Source organism: Ascaphus truei, chromosome 7 (genome assembly GCF_040206685.1).
Source record: "Ascaphus truei isolate aAscTru1 chromosome 7, aAscTru1.hap1, whole genome shotgun sequence".
Taxonomy (NCBI): Eukaryota; Metazoa; Chordata; class Amphibia; order Anura; family Ascaphidae; genus Ascaphus; species Ascaphus truei.
In genome coordinates this window covers 6577298-6603401 of record NC_134489.1, presented here as the reverse complement: position 1 = coordinate 6603401, position 26104 = coordinate 6577298, and the positions used below count along the sequence as shown (strand labels likewise).

The 26104-nt window shown below is 41.6% G+C and overlaps 1 protein-coding gene across 3 annotated transcripts in view; it reads right to left on the bottom strand.

The window, feature by feature from the left end:
- Positions 1-25732, bottom strand: part of LOC142498670 (cytochrome P450 2G1-like) — a 42105-nt gene extending 16373 nt beyond the window's left edge. For 2 of the 3 annotated variants that reach the window (XM_075606926.1, XM_075606929.1), the window contains exons 1-3: positions 25437-25732; positions 3219-3381; positions 1674-1826 (exon numbers count right to left, since the gene is read on the bottom strand). In XM_075606926.1, coding sequence (XP_075463041.1) covers positions 1674-1826; positions 3219-3381; positions 25437-25616 — 496 coding nt within the window. In that variant the 5' untranslated portion in view covers positions 25617-25732. The remainder of the gene's footprint in view (positions 1-1673; positions 1827-3218; positions 3382-25436) is intronic. The other variant, XM_075606927.1, reaches the window with a different exon arrangement.
- Between the last annotated feature and the right edge of the window lie 372 nt (positions 25733-26104).

Below are 26104 nucleotides of genomic sequence, written 5' to 3'. Positions count from 1 at the left end.
CTCTGACGGAGTGGGTATGTTTCCAAATGGCCTGTGAGTCACCAATATACATCAAGATCCACAATACTGGAGGAAGCGTAATAATGCCTAAGTCACCTCACATGCACCTCATGGGGATGATCGAGGTAAAGGTACTCATCTATGGTTGGTCATAAAGAATAATCAGAGTATTCTTACCCACTCCTGTAGTTCACTGTGGCGTGCCAGCCGTAGAAGTGGAGATCCGGAGCAACAAAAAAGAAGAAAACAGCGCACTGCCAGGGAGTCAGGTGGTGAAAGATAAAATCCTATTTATTCAGCACAAAGCCAGTAAAAACATCACCCCAGGGGGAGAACAAAATCCTCCTACGCTTTTCGGATGTGTAGGTCCTTTATCAAGGAGGTACACCACGTGTGTAGTTGTAAATGATATACAATCTTTGATGTTATAAATTTTGTCTGAATTTATACCAGAAAAACTCTTGTGATTGTTATGAATATACTTGCAAGCGAAACATTTCTCACATACTGTATAAAATTACCTATAGCTTTAGAAGGTAACCCATGTTGGTATTAACATTGGTGATTTTCACACTGATATCACTTGGTGAAAGTGAATTTTTAAGATTTTGACATTTCCTAAAAATCACAGAAGGTTTTGCTGGAAATCTACAACCCAAAATAGGATAATTTGCCAAAATCTTCCCGTTTTTATGTATAATTTTGCTATTTAGTACATATTATAATTAATTCCCTGTTTTGGTGCTTTTTTGCACTCATTTACCCAAAGATTGGGCGGAGCAGTGCAGTGTTCTATGTCTGCAGCTTTATTGTGAGTCTGTGTATTTCTCACTGTGTAACCACGTAACTACTGGAAACATCATAACGGGAACAGGTGCCTTCCCTGACCGGTACAAGGTGAGAGCAGTTAGCCGGGAGCGTGTGCATTCCCTATCCGGTGGTGAGCGGAGCAAGATGTGAAGTGGATCAGCTGGTCTACATTGCAAACTACTGAGACATGAACTGCCTGCACTGAAGAGCTGAGAGCAGGGGCTTTCACTATCAGCATTGCCTGAACCACAGCACTGCTACTTTTCTTGCCCTTGCTAACAGCTACATTCACAACTCACAAGGAGCCTCTGGTAACTTTTTATAGTTTCAATTTTATGTTTGCTTAACTTATCTAGTACTTATTCATAGCACTCATTTGAGTTTCTTTTACTTCAATATAAAATATTTTTTTTTCAAACAGTACAGTATATGCTGGTGAAGTATCATTGCAAGTTTGGAGCCAAATGTATGCAAATTGCATCATTTTCATTTTGTGTCTCTTGCATCAATGTATGAAGGTATTTACTCCAAGTTTTGCTATGTTTTCATCACCTTGTGATTTGGGAGTGACAATAGGAGGAGTTATTTGTTGCACATATTATAATGAGATGTAATAAACTCTGCATCTCCCTGCATCACTTTTGTATCTTGTATTTGCATTTTAAAAAATCTGCAATGTCTGAGGTAGCATAAACTTTTCTTGCCAACAATTTGCCTTAGATAAAAGAAACACTTTCATACATTTGATGCAAATGTGAGTAGAAAATGGAGCAATGAGTCAACACAAACTTCTATTTGCACTTTCTTTATGTTGATATCTCTCACCCAGTATGTCTTTCACCATGTATAAATTATGTCCCAACCTTTGTTCTTTCTCAGTTCTGTCACCAGATGCTGAGCTTCCTCTTGAATCCTTTCCTCAATGCTCCTCTTCCCCATCCCAAGGCCCCTTAAAGTGGTGACAGAGAAGCTTCGGAGCTTTCTCCACCTTGCCAAGTTGCTGGTGAGAACCATGCCTGGTAAGTGAAGGAGAATATCATTGTAGAGCAGAGTTCTGTGTGACTAAGTCTTGGAGAAGTTTTGGCCATTGTACATTGTGATGCTTTCTATGTATAGTTTATATTCAAGCTCTCCTAATCTCACAGATCACAAAGCCTCTGCAGTTTTCTAGCCCCTTCACTGCCTCCCATGAAAGCACTATAACACAATATTATGTATTCATAACAAATTAATTTACAACATCTATTTATACACCTCAAAACCATTGAATATTACTTTAGATGGCAATCATGGGAGATCAGAAAATGAACAGAAACATCTTTTTATACATGCTGATGCTCTAAAGTCTTTGGCAATTTCATGCTCTATTCTTTTTAAATGGAAGTAGCTGCAGGGGAAGCTGAAGTGTATAGGCATGCAAAGCATCATTAGCATCATTAGCATATCTTATATTAAATTCAGTATCCTTTCCCGTTGTTATTTAATTTAAACATTAGAATAGAAAATGATGCTCTGACCTGGCGGGTTCCCCTGGGAGATGGAAGGGACGGTGGCCCTTCCCCTCCTCCCCCCCCCCCTGTTATGTTTGATTATTTTAAAACTTTGTTGAATATGGCCAAATGCAAATTCCCGCGTTTGTATTGTTTATCACTGTTATTCTGTTTGTGTGCTATATGTCAACATTGTTTTTTGCCTTTTAATTTGCTCTTTCTTATGTTATGTTGAAAAATTCAATAAAAATGTATGTGGAAAAAAAAAGAATAGAAAATGATGGGAATTTACAAATTGTGAATTGTTTTATCAATATATTCAGTATATTATTTCCTTGAACTTTTTATGTAATCTGGAATCCCTAGTAGAGGGCAAAGTTAGCTCATCGGTTTCTGATTTTAGAACTAGAATAGTTGGTAATTAATACAGTACAGTCTCTCTTAGGATCCCCTTCTAAAACAAATGATTTGTCCCAATAGACTTTCATTTGATTACTTTCTATAATACATTATTCCTCTCCATAGACTATTATGGGACCCCCCTCAACAGGAAATTAATTGATCCTATACACTTTCATAGGATACCCCTCTAAAAGAGATTATTGGTCCCCTTATGCTGCAATAGAATTATTCTATGAACACCCATGTAGGAAATCAAAATGTTAAGAGCTATCCCAAAATATATAATATATGTTACCATATTTTCTTTCTTTGGTGAAAAATGAATTCATAAATGAAGTTAGTTATTTGATTGCACATAGGAGCAGGGTTTGCGCTATACAAGACATTTAGATAGATTGTTCTGTCCGAGTACTAATAATTAATTACTCACCATAATCCTTGAATGCTGCATCTAAGGCATGGATCTCTCCTGATTCATAGAGTGTTCAATTTGAGTACTAAAAAGTAATTACTCACCATAATCCTTGTATACTGCATCTAAGGCAGGAATCTCTCCTCGAGCGAGGAAATCATCCCCTCGATCCACAAGGGCCTCTTTCACTGACTGGTATCCATTTACCACCACCACTGGGCGTGACCCCAAATAAATCATAAACACATCACCGTATTTTTCTCTCATCTGCATTAAAAAGTTAATAATGCAGAGCATGAGCTCTAAACATTGGTTACATTTCCATCCGCCTTCTGCTGTAGTTGAGGGAACTTTCTGTTATCCATATACTGCACCGACACACTTTATTCGAGCAAATGCCTGGTTTGTACCTGGCAGAAACCTGGAATCCGCCACTGCTCACCTCTTGCATGCTTCGTTGCGCTTGCCTTCCCAGCCACGGTTCATGCCTGGCTGACGGGGGCCTGATCTTGTTAAATGATAATGAGAATGATTTACTAGGCTGCGATGTTTCGATTGTCCACCAGATGGCATAAACTCATGACTTAAGTAATGTGTGGCCTTTGCAAGTTGTTTCGTTTCCAAAAAAAGTTACTTTATCCCAGTACAGTATGCTATTGTGTAACTTGTCCTTGAGACTGAAGGAATAGTTGCAAAAAATGTATCAATTTAGGCTTTACATACAGTAATGTATTAAATAAAGACAAAGATCATTTTCACTTACACTATTCTACAGAGACATGAGTGAACAAGTGGAGCCCGTGTTCCAAAAACCTGACAGAAGTTATGCTTATTTGATATGGGCCGCTATAAATGCAACAGAGGATAAGATGGCAACAGTTGTTCAAATTTATCAGTATTTTATCGAAAATTATGACTTTTACAGATTTTCGCCAACTCCTCATTTGTGCAAGCATGCAATAAGGAAAAGGTTATGTAGTGACCCCTGTTTTCACCGTATTGAGCCCCAATTTGTTGGAGGGTATTGGTGTGTGTCACAGGGTTTTTCCCGTATCTATGATAATGGAGGCGGCAAAAGGCGAAGGGTCGTGTTAAAACGAAATAAGAAGCGACAGTCCCTGCCAAGCAATGCGCCAGAACCAGAACCAGAACCAGCAGCAGCACCAGCTTATCATCATGGTCCTGCCGTCGGTGACAAATCTGAGATGGATTTCGCAGCCAGTTTTGATGAAGCTTGCATGTACCTAAGCGATTTCCCGCTGACTACAGGTGGGCTAGTCCCTCTGCAAAATGATGAAAGCTGGACTGGAAGTGGGCCGGCGCCAGCGCAAGCTGAATGGGAAATTTAGTAATACTGTACTGTACAGTATGGTGAGTACTGTATTTTTGCCGTATTATTTTGGTGGGGCTGGCTGGGAACTTCTTTAGGGGGCTGACCATTACTGTACATTAAAACTTTTCATTTTGTTTTTCCTCAGAAAAGAAAACGGCTAATGGGGGGATTTCGATGGATTATATTGTACTGTATGCTGATGTTTTCCGGCCATACAGTATACTGTGTAATAAACCCGAATAAATAAAACTACTGTATGCATTTATTCTACAGTACATGTTCAGTAAATTACTGCACATACTGGGGGCGAGATGTGTTTGCAGCAGAGAGAGATTTAATAATATTGTACAGTGAGCAGGGGGTTCCCTGAGCCAGAAATTAATGCTCAGGGAACCCCCCTGCTCCTGATCAATATTATTAAAAATACGGAAAATGCTGCGTCATTACCATAGCGGATAGCCGCTAAGGCAATGAAGGGGTTAACCCACCGTGCCCGCTTTATTGTGTGTAGTGGGGATGGGTGAGGGGGGTATTTGGCCCTTGGTGTGAGTTTAGGACTTGCGGGAGGGGGGGGGGGGGGTTGCGGGTGCACTTAACCCCTTCACGATCGTAGCAGTTAATACCGCTACGGTCATGAAGGGGTTAAGCCCTCCCGCTACCCCACCCCCCCCCCCCCCCGCAAGCCCTCCCCAACCATCGTTGGGGCGAATACCCCATTCACCCACCCTCCCGCTACCCACAATAAAAAAATACACACACACAGCAGCCGCCAAAAAATAAATAAATAAATGACAATAAATACATTGGAAATACATTTTTATTGATAGTGTAGATGTGCAGGGGGTCTCCGGAGCTGAACCGCGGTGGTTTTAGGTCTGGGGACCCCGTGCCCCCCGAGATACAGGCCCCTTTAGGGGGTGCCGGTAGCCCTCTGCTTGGTTTAAAGGTCCCGATCACGTGATCGCGGCCTGTAAACCAAGCAGAGCAGAGGGCTACCGGCACCCCCTAAAGGGGCCTGTATCTCGGGGGGCACGGGGTCCCCAGACCTAAAACCACCGCGGTTCAGCTCCGGAGACCCCCTGCACATGTACACTATCAATAAAAATGTATTTCAAATGTATTTATTGTCATTTATTTATTTATTTATTTATATTTATTTATTAATTGTGCTGCTGCTGCTGCAAGTCGTAAACTCACACCAAGGGCCAAACACCCCCCTCACCCCCAATAAAAAAAATTCACGCACAGCAGCCCCACAATTAATAAATAAATCTAAATAAATAAATAAATAAAATCTATGTAAAACCCCCTCCCCCTATTCTCGCTTTTAAAACGCCCTGCCTTCTCTCTAATCTATGTAAAAAAAACCTCCCCCTATCCCCCTATCCCCCTATTGTGTGTGTGCGTTAAGCTTCCCTGCAAGCTATGTAAAAAAAACCTCCCCCTATTGTGTGTGTGTTTAAATCTGGCTGGCCTGTGTTTCTGAGTGCTGAGTGCTCTGCGTTTAACCAAGCAGAGCAGAGGGATACCGGCACCCCCTAAAGGGGCCTGTATCTCGGGGGGCACGGGGTCCCCAGACCTAAAACCACCGCGGTTCAGCTCCGGAGACCCCCTGCACATGTACACTATCAATAAAAATGTATTTCAAATGTATTTATTGTCATTTATTTATTTATTTATTTATATTTATTTATTAATTGTGCTGCTGCTGCTGCAAGTCGTAAACTCACACCAAGGGCCAAACACCCCCCTCACCCCCAATAAAAAAAATTCACGCACAGCAGCCCCACAATTAATAAATAAATCTAAATAAATAAATAAATAAATAAAGACATGAAGAGAAATAAATACTGTATATACTGTACAGTATATACACTGTATATATATATATATATATATATATATATATATATATATATATATATATATATATATATACAGTATACATATATACACTGTGTATATATACTGTATATATATATATATATATATATATATATATATATATATACATACTGTATGTGAGTGAAAAGAGAAAAAAGTAACCCGTATGGGAGCACTCAGGTATGCAATTGATATATTTGTTTATTTATTTGACACAGTGCAAAAAGGGATGAATAAACAGTACATGATTTAAAAACACTTAAAAAAGAGGCATGGACCCTTAAACACTAATGAACAGCACTAGGGAACGACACACACTGTCAACCCTAAACATGAAAAGGATAGTGACTCAAAAAACACTAGGGAGAATCAAAGTGAATCACAATACAGTAGGTTACTGGGTTTAAAGGCACCTACAGTATACAACGCTAAGGATAATGCACACTACAATACCAAAAAGTATTTTAACCAAGCAAGTAAACCAAAATCAATATATACTGTAAGTAACAACCAGAAAAGACAATTTAAAACCAAACTAACCCTTACAATACCAAGGATTACATCTATCTAATTGTAAAAAACCTTATACAGTACATTATACACAGCATTGTTTAAAAACCCCTTCCCCCCTAATGTTTGTGTTAAGCAGATTACACTGAAGGGAGAGAGATATAAAGGCCTAAAGCCCCTTCCCCCCCTAATGTTTCTGTTAAGTAGATTACACTGAAGGGAGAGAGATATAAAGGCCTAAAGCCCCTTCCCCCCTAATGTTTCTGTTAAACAGATTACAGTACATTGAAGGGAGAGAGATTTTACAGAAACACACATTAGGGGGGAGGGGGCTTTAAACAGATTACAGTACATTGAAGGGAGAGAGATGTTTCTGTTACCAGTAAATCTCCCTCCCTGCATTGCTAACCACCCTCACCCCCTACCCACATACCGTTAACCCCCCCCCCATCCTGGCCATGGCCCCTCCGCTTCTGCAAAACAGACACAAAAATTAAAACATACAAAGTAATGTCCCCTAACCCCTTAATCACCATAGCGGTTATTAACCGCTACAGTCATGAAGGGGTTAACCCACCCTCACCCACCCACCACTCGGGATGCCTACATACCCTCCCACACTAACCCCCCCCCCACCCGTGAGGCCTAACCACCCAATCAGTTCCCACAAGGGAGGCCTACCCACATACCGTTGGGGAAACACCCCACCCCCACCCCAGTACCCACAATAAAAACAGTACAATCACCCACAATAAACAGCATTCTATTTATTAAATACATTACCCACCCCCTGTGCCCCCCCCCCCCATAAATACAAGATTTATTCTTTTACATTCAGGGTCCATAACGCAGCCCCACGCTAGTCCCCGGTGGGCTGGCAGGGCACCTGGACAGACCTACAGTTTACCAGCAGCATTCCACAGGTTCTGGAGGCCTGCTGGTGGATCCTGCCAGCACCATGGCGCCCAGGTGGTCTCCTTGGGTCACCGTGAGCCTCAATTGGGTCCACACGGTAGGCCCAAGGATGTCTGGGAGCCCCGGGTCAAACCCACAGGTGTCTGCGGGGCCTCGGGTGGTTCCCATGGGGGTCTGGGGAACTCACGGGTGCTCACTACGGGTCCGCGGTGCCCCCACAGAAGTGGGACCACACATCATCATCCCCGCACCTACGGCTCGGAGGTGCCCCCACAGAAGTGGGACCACACATCGTCATGCCCGCAGACTACGGGTCCGCGGTGCCCCCACAGAAGTGGGACCACACATCATCATCCCCGCATGTGTCACCCGTGGAACCACCAGCCTGCTACCCTTTAGGATACCCGAGGATTCCCCGCGGGTGGTCTCCAGAGGTCCCACGCAAAACCACGGAAGTAACCCTGAATGTAAAAAAAATAAACCTGGCCAATACATTCAATACATACACCCTCCCCCCCAACACCTACAGTACAATAATGTGCAAAATAACTATTATCCAGATATGGATAATAGATTAATTGCCCATTATTAAAAACATTAACTAGCATATACAAATAAATAAAGTACTACTGACCTCATCAATACGAAGTGTCCGATGCCAGCGCCTTCCTTCTCTTGCCCACACAAAACATAGCCAAAACCAAGCCAATACATTGCAATTACATTCAGATATCAATTAACCCCTTAAACACCTTATCGGATAATAACCGCAAAGGTAATTAAGGGGTTAAGCCACACAGGCACGATACCCACCCTTCACCCATGAATTTGTACTGTGGCTTCATCATGCAACTATATATATATATATACTGTATATATATACATACAGAGAGACAGAGAGAAAGAGAGAGAGAGAGATATATACAGTATATATATATACACACGTTATATACACACCCATGATAAACCAAATATACAGTACAAATAAATGTAGAAGGGTTATCAAAACCATACTGTTCTACAACCAAACACTTCTCCATACAGATACTACATTAAAATCAATTTCCTTTAAAAATCCTAACTGATCTCACAATCTACTGTACTGTATATGATCACAAACCAATGAAAAAAAAGTCACATTCCAAAATGCATAAAATCTATGCACCATACTGTATACATTCTGCAAATTAATCAAACGTAAACAAAAATCAGTTAGCAATCATTATTTACACCCCTAAACATTTCACACTCAATCAAGAACAATGAGACCATTAACAGATTCACGCCTAGAGCAGAACAATTAAGCCTTTGAAAAAATATAAGTACCGACAAAAATACAACCTTTACAGTACAGTACAACCAAGGCTATCTATCCCTGACCTTCCTCAAACACACAATACAATACCAAGGAATAATACATCTATCTAATTTTAAAATACTTTAAACTCACAAAATAATTAAAAACACATCTAATCCAGCTTTTAAAACATCATCATTTCTTACCCTGAATGTATACTGTACTGTATATCTCTCTAGACATATATATTGTACATACATACATACAGTGGCAAGAAATGATATACCACAAAAAAATAAAAATACACAGGTTAAAAAACCTTTTGAAAAAATTAACAAGTTAAATAAAATACATTTCTTTACTGTAGTTCACTTACCATTACTTGCCCCCACCGACTCCCGTTGCCCAGCTTACTCACGAACCAATCCACGATCAGGAACCCATAAAATAATAAACCATTGAAAATAATAAACATTAAACTAAAAATCCAAACCAATCCACGGGTCTTCTACTTGTAATACACCTTCATCTGTATTCTTCTTTCTTCTATCTCCTTCCGGGCGGGGCAGGGCGTGGTCTTCTTTCCATCATCGGCCACGCCCTTGTCTTTTTCCTTCTCCGGAGGTCCTTCCTCCGCGGCGTCTGGCTGCAAAATGAGACGACATAGGCTTTTAAAGGCCTATGACGTCACATTTTGCGTCATGGTTCCCACGGTCCTGATTGGACCGTGAAAACCATGTGTGTTGGCCGATAATAAAAAAATGATGACGTCACTTAAAGGGAATGAAAGCACAGCCAATCAGAATGGCTTTGCTTCAATTGCCTTTAAGATGACGTCATGAAAAGGCACATGGCCGTGCACACATGGTACTAGAGCCAATCAGAGCGTGGGAACTTTATCCCTACTCTGATTGGCTCTGGTATACCATGTGTCAGGGGCTTGGGGGAGAAAGGATGTGACGTCAATGAAAACCTGTCACGTGGTACGGTAGCCAATCAGAGCGTGGGAACTTTATCCTTATTGACGTCACATCCTTTCTCCCCCAAGCCCCTGACACATGGTATACCAGAGCCAATCAGAGTAGGGATAAAGTTCCCACGCTCTGATTGGCTCTGGTATACCATGTGTCAGGGGCTTGGGGGAGAAAGGATGTGACGTCAATAAGGATAAAGTTCCCACGCTCTGATTGGCTACCGTACCACGTGACAGGTTTTCATTGACGTCACATCCTTTCTCCCCCAAGCCCCTGACACATGGTATACCAGAGCCAATCAGAGTAGGGATAAAGTTCCCACGCTCTGATTGGCTCTAGTACCATGTGTGCACGGCCATGTGCCTTTTCATGACGTCATCTTAAAGGCAATTGAAGCAAAGCCATTCTGATTGGCTGTGCTTTCATTCCCTTTAAGTGACGTCATCATTTTTTTATTATCGGCCAACACACATGGTTTTCACGGTCCAATCAGGACCGTGGGAACCATGACGCAAAATGTGACGTCATAGGCCTTTAAAAGCCTATGTCGTCTCATTTTGCAGCCAGACGCCGCGGAGGAAGGACCTCCGGAGAAGGAAAAAGACAAGGGCGTGGCCGATGATGGAAAGAAGACCACGCCCTGCCCCGCCCGGAAGGAGATAGAAGAAAGAAGAATACAGATGAAGGTGTATTACAAGTAGAAGACCCGTGGATTGGTTTGGATTTTTAGTTTAATGTTTATTATTTTCAATGGTTTATTATTTTATGGGTTCCTGATCGTGGATTGGTTCGTGAGTAAGCTGGGCAACGGGAGTCGGTGGGGGCAAGTAATGGTAAGTGAACTACAGTAAAGAAATGTATTTTATTTAACTTGTTAATTTTTTCAAAAGGTTTTTTAACCTGTGTATTTTTATTTTTTTGTGGTATATCATTTCTTGCCACTGTATGTATGTATGTACAATATATATGTCTAGAGAGATATACAGTACAGTATACATTCAGGGTAAGAAATGATGATGTTTTAAAAGCTGGATTAGATGTGTTTTTAATTATTTTGTGAGTTTAAAGTATTTTAAAATTAGATAGATGTATTATTCCTTGGTATTGTATTGTGTGTTTGAGGAAGGTCAGGGATAGATAGCCTTGGTTGTACTGTACTGTAAAGGTTGTATTTTTGTCGGTACTTATATTTTTTCAAAGGCTTAATTGTTCTGCTCTAGGCGTGAATCTGTTAATGGTCTCATTGTTCTTGATTGAGTGTGAAATGTTTAGGGGTGTAAATAATGATTGCTAACTGATTTTTGTTTACGTTTGATTAATTTGCAGAATGTATACAGTATGGTGCATAGATTTTATGCATTTTGGAATGTGACTTTTTTTTCATTGGTTTGTGATCATATACAGTACAGTAGATTGTGAGATCAGTTAGGATTTTTAAAGGAAATTGATTTTAATGTAGTATCTGTATGGAGAAGTGTTTGGTTGTAGAACAGTATGGTTTTGATAACCCTTCTACATTTATTTGTACTGTATATTTGGTTTATCATGGGTGTGTATATAACGTGTGTATATATATATACTGTATATATCTCTCTCTCTCTCTTTCTCTCTGTCTCTCTGTATGTATATATATACAGTATATATATATATATAGTTGCATGATGAAGCCACAGTACAAATTCATGGGTGAAGGGTGGGTATCGTGCCTGTGTGGCTTAACCCCTTAATTACCTTTGCGGTTATTATCCGATAAGGTGTTTAAGGGGTTAATTGATATCTGAATGTAATTGCAATGTATTGGCTTGGTTTTGGCTATGTTTTGTGTGGGCAAGAGAAGGAAGGCGCTGGCATGGGACACTTCGTATTGATGAGGTCAGTAGTACTTTATTTATTTGTATATGCTAGTTAATGTTTTTAATAATGGGCAATTAATCTATTATCCATATCTGGATAATAGTTATTTTGCACATTATTGTACTGTAGGTGTTGGGGGGGAGGGTGTATGTATTGAATGTATTGGCCAGGTTTATTTTTTTTACATTCAGGGTTACTTCCGTGGTTTTGCGTGGGACCTCTGGAGACCACCCGCGGGGAATCCTCGGGTATCCTAAAGGGTAGCAGGCTGGTGGTTCCACGGGTGACACATGCGGGGATGATGATGTGTGGTCCCACTTCTGTGGGGGCACCGCGGACCCGTAGTCTGCGGGCATGACGATGTGTGGTCCCACTTCTGTGGGGGCACCTCCGAGCCGTAGGTGCGGGGATGATGATGTGTGGTCCCACTTCTGTGGGGGCACCGCGGACCCGTAGTGAGCACCCGTGAGTTCCCCAGACCCCCATGGGAACCACCCGAGGCCCCGCAGACACCTGTGGGTTTGACCCGGGGCTCCCAGACATCCTTGGGCCTACCGTGTGGACCCAATTGAGGCTCACGGTGACCCAAGGAGACCACCTGGGCGCCATGGTGCTGGCAGGATCCACCAGCAGGCCTCCAGAACCTGTGGAATGCTGCTGGTAAACTGTAGGTCTGTCCAGGTGCCCTGCCAGCCCACCGGGGACTAGCGTGGGGCTGCGTTATGGACCCTGAATGTAAAAGAATAAATCTTGTATTTATGGGGGGGGGGGGGCACAGGGGGTGGGTAATGTATTTAATAAATAGAATGCTGTTTATTGTGGGTGATTGTACTGTTTTTATTGTGGGTACTGGGGTGGGGGTGGGGTGTTTCCCCAACGGTATGTGGGTAGGCCTCCCTTGTGGGTAGTTAGTGGGTGAGGGTTGAGGGTGGTTAGGCCTCACGGGGTGGGGGGTTAGAGTGGGAGGGTATGTACAGTAGGCGTCCCAAGTGGTGGGTGAGGGCGGGTTAACCCCTTCATGACTGTAGCGGTTAATAACCGCTATGGTGATTAAGGGGTTAGGGGACATTACTTTGAAAGTGTTATTTTTTTTCTCTGTTTTACTGTACAGCAGCGGAGGTTGCCATGGGTAGTGGGTAGTGTATTGAATGTATTTATTGGTTATTATGCGTTAACCCCTTCATTACCTTAGCGGCTATACGCTATGCTAATGAAGCCTCGTTTCTGAACTTTTAATAATATTGTGCAGGAGCAGGGGGTCCCCTGAGATTAGATTTCTGTCTCAGGGAACCCCCTGCTCACTCTACAATATTATTAAAAAGACAGAAATGCTGCTTCTTTACCATAGCGCATAGCCGCTAAGCTAAAGAATGATTCTTTAATGATGTGTGTGTTTTATTCACAGTGTAGATGTTCTCCGGAGCTGAAGCGCACAGGTTTCAGGTCTGGGGACCCCGTGCCCCCCGAGATACAGGCCCCTTTAGGGGGTGCCGGTATCCCTCTGCTCTGCTTGGTTTACAGGCCGCGATCACGTGATCGGACCTTTAAACCAAGCAGAGGGCTACCGGCACCCCCTAAAGGGGCCTGTATCTCGGGGGGCACGGGGTCCCCAGACCTAAAACCTGTGCGGTTCAGCTCCAGAGACCCCCTGCACATCTACACTATCAATAAAAATGTATTTCCAATGTATTTATTGTCATTTATTTATTTATTTTTTGGCGGCTGCTGTGTGTGATTATTTTTTATTGTGTTTAGCGGGGGTGGGTGACGGGGTTTATAAATGTGAGTTTATAAATAAAATAAAGAATATTATTTATAGGGGCCTTAGAACAGAAGTTCCCACGCCAATTGCGCGCTCATTGCTCTTTTGTTACAATGTTGCTGGTCTTGCGGGTTTGCAGTCTGGCAGCAAAAAGCAGTTTGTACTGTAGTACTGTGTGTGAGATAAAGTAACCAGTTCTTTTATTGCTGAAGTCGCCACTAAAAACTTTTATTTACAAATACAGTACAAAAACCGTGCAACACACAACAACATTCAGTATCCTTTGTTTAAGTACAGCAGGTACTATAGGGTAAAACATGTACTGTACAGTACAGCACAACATTACAGTATGGTCTCACTGAAAGTCCTCCCCATTTTCCAGCCATGGCCGATGCCTTGCATGGCGCAAAACGCCATTAATGCAGTCTCTAACGCCTCTCATTACAGGATCTGTAACAGGGTAATAGCGCTGCATTTCTTCCACAATCTTTTTCCTTAAATTGGCAGGAAGGGCATTTTTTTGGCGATTCCCATCATAGTTCACTTTGAACACCCACTCGCAGTACAATGTGTAGGGAACATGGTGTTTAAATATGATCAAGGCATACTTGTGTGGTATACCAGCACTCCTCACCCTATACTTCTCCCTCAGCGCCGGTGTCAGATCGCACAGGGAGATGTCGGGCACTGTTTGTATGCGAGCGGGTGTAGGAAGTCTTTTGGGAGCGGGTGTACTTGAGGCGATGGGCAATGGTAGGGTGTCTGGGAGGAAGCTTTCCTCCGGTAGTGGTCGCCGGGTTGTCTCCTGGCGTGGTCTAGATGGGGTTGTCATGTCCTCCTCAATAGCATAGTACACTGTATCTTCTGGTGGAGGGTGTGTGCTTGGTGATGGAAGGGGGTCGAAGGTACCATGCATCACATCCATGTCACCCCCCTGCTCCAGCATCGGGGAAACAGGGGCATTAACACCGAGCAAATAATGTATGCCCGCTATGTCTGCCTCTATCTTGTCCATCCGTTGATCCATCCGTTGCTCCATATGTAGCATCCGTTGATCCAGCCGTTGCTCCATATGTAGCACCGACTCCAGAAGCAGATCTAGCTTTGCCAGCACACTAGAATTCCCGGGGAGATCCACACTTAGCCCATTCAGGATCCGGTCCAACGAGCTGCTTGTGCATGGCATCTGGAGATCTGGGGGGATGGGTGCAACGGAGGATGAGATGGGGGTTCCCTGGAGAGAAGCGGCATCGATGGAGAGTGGAAGAGGTGACCTGGGGATGCCCGGTACAGGAGAAGCTGCAGCGTGGTGGAAGAGGGATGGAGAAGGTGACCGCTGGATTTCCGGGAGAGAAGCAGAGTCGTCCAAGAGCAAAGGAGACAGTGACCCGTTGATTTCAGAGGCAGCAGCATCTTCAGATGGAACCGGAGAAGATGGGGGTGGAGAAGCCGGGCTGAAGATTTCCGGGACAGCTACAGCAGAGTCGTCGAAGCATATGGGAGCAAGTGGTCTGCGGATTCGGTGAGTTGGCTGCCATGCGTCTTGCGAACCGAGCACAGTACCGTATTTCTTCTTCACATAATAAGGCTGACGTGTTTTAAAAGCCTTAGCCTTTGGGGTCAGCAGAAGGTTTTCTTTGTTGGCCTTAGCCTGTCGCTTTGCCTTTGGCTTGGGAACGGTAACTGCCTTTCTCTTTTTCAGTGTGGCAGGCACAGCAGAGGTGAGATGATTCTTTCTTCCATAGAACCGGGGATGCTCCATGTAAGCGGGAGGCACAATGCAGTATCTGGACAATGCCTCAGATAAAGATCAGCAAGTGGTGGGCTATGCAACGTGTACAACCTTTTATGCATGGTGGCCAGGTACAGGTGTTGAAAGTGGGTGGTCTGTTATGTGAGTCATTAACATATAAATACACCATCCATTTTGTGGATTCACTGCACATTGAATACACATCGACTAAACATCGAATACACATTCTTGTGTTTGTATTTCTTTCTACAGTACTCGCAGCAATGCCTGTTAAGAAGATTTCAAAGGATCTCAGCATGAGAATGAAGGAGATGTACACGAGCGGACAACGAATTGCAGATATCCAGCGCTGGTTAACTGCTTCTGGCCTCGTTGTGCCATCAAGCACTGTGTGCTATCATGCACAAGGAAAAAACAGAGACCGCAAAAAGGCACCAAGGGTAACAAATGCGTAAGTATACTGTATTTATAAAACTTAACCAAAAAAAATATAGAAAACTGTAGTGTACATCTACAGTATACCGTATTTATATAGTATATTTATTATATTACAACAGTATATACTGTAGTGTACTGTATGTGTGGTCAATTTATATTTTTTGTGCAGCAGTATACACTTTTGGTATATTGCAATTCATCTGACAACGGAATATACAGTATATGATGTGTATTTATTATGATATAACAACAGTATACCGTATTTATATAGTATATTTATTATATTACAACAGTATATACTGTAGTGTACTGTATGTGTGGTCAATTTATATTTTTTGTGCAGCAGTATACACTTTTGGTATATTGCAATTCATCTGACAACGGAATATACAGTATATGATGTGTATTTATTATGATATAACAACAGTATACCGTATTTATATAGTATATTTATTATATTACAACAGTATATACTGTAGTGTACTGTATGTGTGGTCAATTTATATTTTTTGTGCAGCAGTATACACTTTTGGTATATTGCAATTCATCTGACAACGGAATATACAGTATATGATGTGTATTTATTATGATATAACAACAGTATACCGTATTTATATAGTATATTTATTATATTACAACAGTATATACTGTAGTGTACTGTATGTGTGGTCAATTTATATTTTTTGTGCAGCAGTATACACTTTTGGTATATTGCAATTCATCTGACAACGGAATATTTATATAGTATATTTATATTACAACAGTACTGTATACTGTATATTTTGTCTATTTATATTTATAGTACAGCAGTATACATTTTTTGTATATTTATATTTACTGTATATTACAACATTACATGTACAGTATACAGTATACATTTTATATTGCTGCATATTAATAACACAATATAATTTCTTTGCATTGTAGGGAGACTACTCTTCTGGTGGACAGAATAAGTGAGGAGAATGATGAGAGGAGCGCATTAAGGGTTAAAAACACTCTTCAGGAAAACCACAATCTGACTGTATCCGAGAGCAGCATAAAGAAGATGAGACGCAGAATTGGATGGAAATATGGACGTGTGAGGTTAGTAGTGGACAGTACAGGAGGTACTGTACTGTAAAGTAAAAATGTTGTTTTGCAAACTGTACTGCGCTGTGACGCTAACATTTTTTATTCATTGTCATTACAGAGCGTACCCCATGATACGGGACGCAAACAAAATCAAAAGAGTGCTCCAGGCCCAGGCATGGATCGACAGCGGTGAGACTTTCCAGGATTGCATCTTCACTGATGAGTCTACTGTGTCGCTGGAGAGATTTGCAAGATTTGCGTTCCACAAAAAAGGCCGCATAACTTTGAAGCCACGGCCAAAACACCCTGTGAAGCTGCATGTGTGGGGTGCCATCTCTAGGCGTGGACCGGGATGCATTGTCGTCTTTGAAGGTACAATTTCTCAAATATAATGCCGCCTAATGCACTGTACTTGACTAGTGTTGCCTTACCGTATGCACTGTACTGTACTATTGAGCACTTTTCTTTTCTTGCTATAGGAATCATGAATAAAGATTTCTTCCAAGACAACATTGTGCCCGTGATAGTGCGATACATCACACAAGACTTTCCCAATGGTCATCGCTTTTACCAGGACAATGATCCCAAGCACACCGCGTCGACGGCGCATATCCTTGAGCGCGGCATCAACTGGGTGAAGACGCCAGCGGAGTAAGTGTAGTAGACCGTGTCCCATTTATATGTTCCCCACTGTTTTTACTGTGTACTGTATCTCTTAAACTAATTGTCCTTTCTTTCCAATCACAGATCACCAGACTTCAATCCGATCGAAATGGTCTGGCATCAGCTGAAGGACCACATCCGTAAAGTGGCGAAACCCTCCAAGAAGGACGAGTTGTATACAGCCATAATGAGTTTTTGGAACAATGAACTCACCGTTGAACGATGCAATAAATATATAGACCATATTGCCACTGTGTTGCCCATTGTCATCGCGCGCAATGGACAAGCATCAGGAAAGTAGTACAGTGCTGTAGTATTGTACAGTAGGTACACTATGATACAGGTAAGTATGGCACAGATTTTAGCTTTCCCAATAGTCAGAGTTTACAGTAGTTCCAGTATACAGTACAGTAGACTAGTTTGACATACTACAGTAACTGCCTACTAACTGCTCCATTTTTTCTTTCCAGAGAAAGCTGCACCAGCCACCTACTGTACAGTAGGTCTACCATAATACAGTACGCACATACAGTACAGTACAGTAACTGAACAAAGTTTTTGTTTTCTTGTCGTTCCAGGAAAAAGGGTGCACCAGAGGGGAGGGGGGGCCTTGTGTTCATCAAATCTGCTTGTGCAGTCAAATGTACAGTATATAAACAGCAGTAATGATGTACACAAAACCTCTCCTCTCTCAATGAACTACTGTACCGCAGACACAATGAGGATACTGTTACAGTATGAAGGGAAAAAGAACAGGATGGGTTATTTAACATTACAGTATACTGTGCAATATTTATACTGTATATTTATATATACTGTATTTTTATTCTAAAGGTATTCGAGAATGTACTCTACTAGATGAGGACCTGGTGACTTTCAACACTCTCAGACACACAGAAAGGATTATTTCACATCACTGTATATTTATCCTGTATATTTTCAGTAATTTAGAAGCAGTGGCTGTTCTGAACAGCCCAGGGCCAGATTAACAAAACAATGGCTTGGATTGGATTAGCCAGACGATTGATGCTTGGCCAGGGAGGGATTAAAAACTCTAAGGGAGGGGGTGGGTGGTGTAGCTGTAGGATTGTGTCAGTATTTCCAACGCCAGGTCACCCTAATAATTGCATGAATAAACCCCCAAAGACAAGGCCCAAATATACTAGTACAGTATACTGTACAGTACTGTAAAGTATGTATTATTGTGTGTTGATGTTTTGAATTGCTGTTAACTTGAAAAGTTTCACCATTGTATTGTACTGTATTTGTAAATAAAAGTATTTTGTGGCGACTTCAGCAATAAAAGAACTGGTTAATTTATCTCACATAAAGTACGTGAATACGACCGCAATCACCATTGTACAGTAAATGGGTGCATAGGATGGAACGACAGGTGCTAAAGGGGTATAAATATGATACTGTATTTATCAGTATTGATCAAAGAGAGTTGATCAGAAGGATTCCCCTTATAAAGTATACAGCACTCTATTGTCATTCATACAGTACAGTATACTGTAGTAAAAGGTAGACAACACATGGTCTTGCAGTACAGTATACTGTATTACTAAAAATCTGTCAGGTTGACCAGAATCACTGCGGATATCGGAAAATAATACAATTTTATTAATTCTACGTACTGTATATAAGGGGAATCCTTCTGATCAACTCTCTTTGATCAACACTGATAAATACAGTAATTTATCTCACACTCAGTACTACAAACTGCTTTTTGCTTGCAATAAACAAACAAACAGGGAAGCGCTACTGTATACTGTATGAGTTAGGATCAGGCCCAGCAGCCACTTTATGTTGAAAACCACATATGAAATGAGCATAAATTTGCATGAATAATTACACAAAAATATATAAAATAAATAGCACAAGTCTCTGACAGAGAGAAATTGTCCAGGTGGTGTGGATACAGGTTAATGCCCCTGTCTGATAGGACAGACTCGGGCAAGAATGGCCTGTGAGAGGTGAATATCCAGAATGGTAGCTGGGATGGAAAGCGCTACCAACTGTGCAGGTATTGAAGTGTGTAGAAATGGGAAGGTGCCGTAGGCATCAAATGTGGAAAGCGCTCACCCAGACTTCATACACTGCGCTTTTTGCTTGCATACTGCAAAGCCGCAAGACCAGCAACATTGTAAAAAAAGAGCAAAAAAAAGAGCAATGAGCGCGAAATTGGCGTGGGAACTTCTGTTCTAGGGCCCCTAGAAATAATATTCTTTATTTTAGTTATAAACTCACATTTATATATAAAGTATATATTTATTTCTCTTCATGTACTGTATTTATTTAGATTTATTTATTAATTGTGGAGCTGCTGTGCGTGAGGGGCCATGGCCAGGATGGGGGGGGGGGGGGGGGTAACGGTACAGTATGTGGGTAGGGGGTGAGGGTGGTTAGACCTCACAGTACATTATGCACATTGGGCCCCCCTCCTCCCCACATTTACATACTGTACTGTACACTACACGACATCAATGCAGGGAGGGTTTACCAATGCAGGGAGGGTTTACCAATGCAGGTAAGGCTTTAGGCCTTTACAGTATATCTCTCTCCCTTCAGTGTAATCTACTTAACAGAAACATTAGGGGGGGAAGGGGCTTTAGGCCTTTATATCTCTCTCCCTTCAGTGTAATCTGCTTAACACAAACATTAGGGGGGAAGGGGCTTTAGGCCTTTATATCTCTCTCCCTTCAGTGTAATCTACTTAACAGAAACATTAGGGGGGGAAGGGGCTTTAGGCCTTTATATCTCTCTCCCTTCAGTGTAATCTGCTTAACACAAACATTAGGGGGGAAGGGGTTTTTAAACAATGCTGTGTATAATGTACTGTATAAGGTTTTTTACAATTAGATAGATGTAATCCTTGGTATTGTAAGGGTTAGTTTGGTTTTAAATTGTCTTTTCTGGTTGTTACTTACAGTATATATTGATTTTGGTTTACTTGCTTGGTTAAAATACTTTTTGGTATTGTAGTGTGCATTATCCTTAGCGTTGTATACTGTAGGTGCCTTTAAACCCAGTAACCTACTGTATTGTGATTCACTTTGATTCTCCCTAGTGTTTTTTGAGTCACTATCCTTTTCATGTTTAGGGTTGACAGTGTGTGTCGTTCCCTAGTGCTGTTCATTAGTGTTTAAGGGTCCATGCCTCTTTTTTAAGTGTTTTTAAATCATGTACTGTTTATTCATCCCTTTTTGCACTGTGTCAAATAAATAAACAAATATATCAATTGCATACCTGAGTGCTCCCATACGGGTTACTTTTTTCTCTTTTCACTCACATACAGTATGTATATATATATATATATATATATATATATATATATATATATATATACAGTATATATACACAGTGTATATATGTATACTGTATATATATATATATATATATATATATATATATATATATATATATATATATATATATATATATATATACAGTGTATATACTGTACAGTATATACAGTATTTATTTCTCTTCATGTCTTTATTTATTTATTTATTTATTTAGATTTATTTATTAATTGTGGGGCTGCTGTGCGTGAATTTTTTTTATTGGGGGTGAGGGGGGTGTTTGGCCCTTGGTGTGAGTTTACGACTTGCAGCAGCAGCAGCACAATTAATAAATAAATATAAATAAATAAATAAATAAATGACAATAAATACATTTGAAATACATTTTTATTGATAGTGTACATGTGCAGGGGGTCTCCGGAGCTGAACCGCGGTGGTTTTAGGTCTGGGGACCCCGTGCCCCCCGAGATACAGGCCCCTTTAGGGGGTGCCGGTATCCCTCTGCTCTGCTTGGTTAAACGCAGAGCACTCAGCACTCAGAAACACAGGCCAGCCAGATTTAAACACACACACAATAGGGGGAGGTTTTTTTTACATAGCTTGCAGGGAAGCTTAACGCACACACACAATAGGGGGATAGGGGGATAGGGGGAGGTTTTTTTTACATAGATTAGAGAGAAGGCAGGGCGTTTTAAAAGCGAGAATAGGGGGAGGGGGTTTTACATAGATTTTATTTATTTATTTATTTAGATTTATTTATTAATTGTGGGGCTGCTGTGCGTGAATTTTTTTTATTGGGGGTGAGGGGGGTGTTTGGCCCTTGGTGTGAGTTTACGACTTGCAGCAGCAGCAGCACAATTAATAAATAAATATAAATAAATAAATAAATAAATGACAATAAATACATTTGAAATACATTTTTATTGATAGTGTACATGTGCAGGGGGTCTCCGGAGCTGAACCGCGGTGGTTTTAGGTCTGGGGACCCCGTGCCCCCCGAGATACAGGCCCCTTTAGGGGGTGCCGGTATCCCTCTGCTCTGCTTGGTTAAACGCAGAGCACTCAGCACTCAGAAACACAGGCCAGCCAGATTTAAACACACACACAATAGGGGGAGGTTTTTTTTACATAGCTTGCAGGGAAGCTTAACGCACACACACAATAGGGGGATAGGGGGATAGGGGGAGGTTTTTTTTACATAGATTAGAGAGAAGGCAGGGCGTTTTAAAAGCGAGAATAGGGGGAGGGGGTTTTACATAGATTTTATTTATTTATTTATTTAGATTTATTTATTAATTGTGGGGCTGCTGTGCGTGAATTTTTTTTATTGGGGGTGAGGGGGGTGTTTGGCCCTTGGTGTGAGTTTACGACTTGCAGCAGCAGCAGCACAATTAATAAATAAATATAAATAAATAAATAAATAAATGACAATAAATACATTTGAAATACATTTTTATTGATAGTGTACATGTGCAGGGGGTCTCCGGAGCTGAACCGCGGTGGTTTTAGGTCTGGGGACCCCGTGCCCCCCGAGATACAGGCCCCTTTAGGGGGTGCCGGTATCCCTCTGCTCTGCTTGGTTTACAGGCCGCGATCACGTGATCGGGACCTTTAAACCAAGCAGAGGGCTACCGGCACCCCCTAAAGGGGCCTGTATCTCGGGGGGCACGGGGTCCCCAGACCTAAAACCACCGCGGTTCAGCTCCGGAGACCCCCTGCACATCTACACTATCAATAAAAATGTATTTCCAATGTATTTATTGTCATTTATTTATTTATTTTTTGGCGGCTGCTGTGTGTGTGTATTTTTTTATTGTGGGTAGCGGGAGGGTGGGTGAATGGGGTATTCGCCCCAACGATGGTTGGGGAGGGCTTGCGGGGGGGGGGGGGGGGGGTGGGGTAGCGGGAGGGCTTAACCCCTTCATGACCGTAGCGGTATTAACTGCTACGATCGTGAAGGGGTTAAGTGCACCCGCAACCCCCCCCCCCTCCCGCAAGTCCTAAACTCACACCAAGGGCCAAATACCCCCCTCACCCATCCCCACTACACACAATAAAGCGGGCACGGTGGGTTAACCCCTTCATTGCCTTAGCGGCTATCCGCTATGGTAATGACGCAGCATTTTCCGTATTTTTAATAATATTGATCAGGAGCAGGGGGGTTCCCTGAGCATTAATTTCTGGCTCAGGGAACCCCCTGCTCACTGTACAATATTATTAAAATACAGAAATGATGCTTCTTTACCATAGCGCATAGACGCTAAGGTAAAGAACGAGTGTTTATTTATACTGTATATTGTATGTGTTTTATTGATAGTGTACATGTGCAGGGGGTCTCCAGAGCAGAAGCGCACAGGTTTCAGGTCTGGGGACCCCGTGCCCCCCGAGATACAGGCCCCTTTAGGGGGTGCCGGTATCCCTCTGCTCTGCTTGGTTTACAGGCCGCGGTCACGTGATCGGGGCTTTTAACGCAGAGCTGGATACCGGCACCCCCTAAAGGGGCCTGTATCTCGGGGGGCACGGGGTCCCCAGACCTAAAACCACCGCGGTTCAGCTCCGGAGACCCCCTGCACATCTACACTATCAATAAAAATGTATTTCAAATAATTTTTAATGTGTGGATGTTTGCGCAGAGAGAGAGCAGCGGATCTCTCTCTGCTGCAAACACATCTCGCCCCCGCCGCCCATACAGTACTGTAGTATCATTTATGTATGTGCATATACAGTACAGTACAGTACTGTATGTTAGGGCTTACAGGGGTTGTTGTTATACAGTATATATATATATATATATATATATATATATATATATATATATATATACTGCATTACAATTCATTATAGGGGACGGCTTCACAGAGAATAGCTCGCAAGCGCCACCATGTGTATTTTGACGGCATTGCAGTATTGTAACCAGCCGGAATAAAAAGCTTAAATTCCTGCCGGAAAATAACGCAATGCACTCTGGCTGAAAAATATCAGAAACCTGAATACACCCGAGTATACCCGAATTCGCGGGACTAGCCGTGCTCGAATAAAGTGTGTCGCCAGTGTATATATAGAAAAGTGAGGAATGAGGGAGAGTAATATGTGAGAGAAAAAGAGAGGAGTGGGATACAAAAGAGAAATGATGGACAGGGGGACATGAGAGAATATGGAAGAGGAGGAGGGGGATATGAGAGAAAAAGGAGGGAGAGGGCAATATTAGAGAGAAAGACTGGAGAAAGGATATAAGAGGGAAGGGCGGAGGGAGAATCAAGGGGAAAAGTGCTATGAGAGAAACAAGAAAGAAAGGGGAATATGAGAGTGTACATACACACACATACATATCAATAAGGTATCGGATGGAAGACTTTCCCATAGACAGAGAGATGCTAGAATAAGAGGTCATGCTCTTAAGCTGGAGTAAATGAAGCTCAGGGAAAGGTGAGGCAGTTCTTCTTTACTGAAAGGGTAGTGGGAACATGGAACAGCACTTGACCAGTCCCTGAAGTTGTCAGTAGCACCCAGATAGCATGACTAGGCTTGTTACAGAACAAAAGAAACAGCGGTATACAGGACTGTAGAATGGAGACAGAGGTGCAACAACAGAGAAGTGGTCCACAAGGACCTGGTTTTTCTATGAGCCATCTATTCTATTACTTTTGTAAATGCAGATTTGTACTAACAAACATTAATCACTAATATAAACATACTATTCCAAGGTGTTTTTTGCGCTTCTTTTTTCTGTTTCTCTGTGTTTTAATGAGGAGTCAAGCAAATCTACAGTACTCAAAGAAGCTGCATACACCATTTTGAGGACTTAAGTTGTACTTAAGTCTGTATTTTTTACATAATAGTGTCTTGCATTTTTTAAATATAGTGGCTTGATAATATATATATTATAACATAAATTGTTAGTCCAAATAAGAAAGGTATCATCTACTGTAATACTGAAGAACTCATTTATTCTGTTATATATATATATAAAATGGAAATAGCCGTGTTAGTCCAGTTGCGATAGTGCAGAATAAAAGAGTTCTTCAGTATTAGGTGATACCTTTTTTTTATTTGGACTAACAATTTATGTCATAGGACAAGCTTTCGAGAGTGTTCCTCCCTTCTTCAGCATCCTGAGAAGTGAGGAATAGTAATAGTAATAGTATTGCTTGACCTGAGGAAGAGAGGAAAACTCTCGAAAGCTTGTCCTATGACATAAATTGTTAGTCCAAATAAAAAAGGTATCACATAATACTGAAGAACTCTTTTATTCTGCTATATACATATATACATATATCAGGGGAAGTTTTTTAATACACATAGGTGCCCTATATATACTGTACTGTTTCACTATAGAAGCACTAAGAGGATTCTGTGCGTACACATCTTCTTTAACTCCTACTCAGATGCATTGTACAGCTTCCCTGCAGACATGGGACAGGCTGATATTAAGGTAAACACATACAGTAAGGGGTTTAGACCTGAAAGGATACGAATGGACTGCCTAGGTGGTGCAAGTATTTCTTATCAAATTACATCATTCCACACAGACCATACATTGTGAAGGTTAATTAGACTCACCTCCATCAGGGACTGTACTATTCCCCTCTTTCTTAGTTGCAGAATGTTCCCCAAAAATGGAAGAGGCGTGGGCCCAGGGGGAAGATTCCCACTCTTCCAAATCACCTTGAAACCCAAAACCATGATGAGGCTGGAGATGCATACAGCCAGAAGGAGAGTCACAGCTGCCGAGAAATCCATGGTGAATCCCAAAGTGATATAATGTCTTTAAGATCTGAATATCTTTTTGTACATACAATGAGTGTGTTTTAAATTAGCCTGTAGGCGTTGTGAATATCCTTCTAATCCTGTCTAGAACAAATCAAATTCTATATTTATACAGGATTTATAAAAAAAAAAAAAAAAAAAAAAGGTGGGGCAAGAAAGGGAATTACTCCCAGATTTCAAATCTTCTGTGCTTTCAGAAATGATATAAATTCAGGTCTGCAGCACTATTCTTACTGATGGTTTTACAGCAGCATTCTGATCTAAAGTCTGTGTGAATGAAAGGTGCTGTATAGAGTAAGGATGGGAACTCTTACTAGTGTTTTGGTTCTTAACAGAAATGGTTTTTTTTTTTGCCAGAACTCACTTACTTTTGAATTTGTAAACAGTTGAGTGAGTATAGAATCCAGTGTTCTTCCCATTGTCTTTATGTATAATCACGAAACAGCTTAGGGATAAAAATG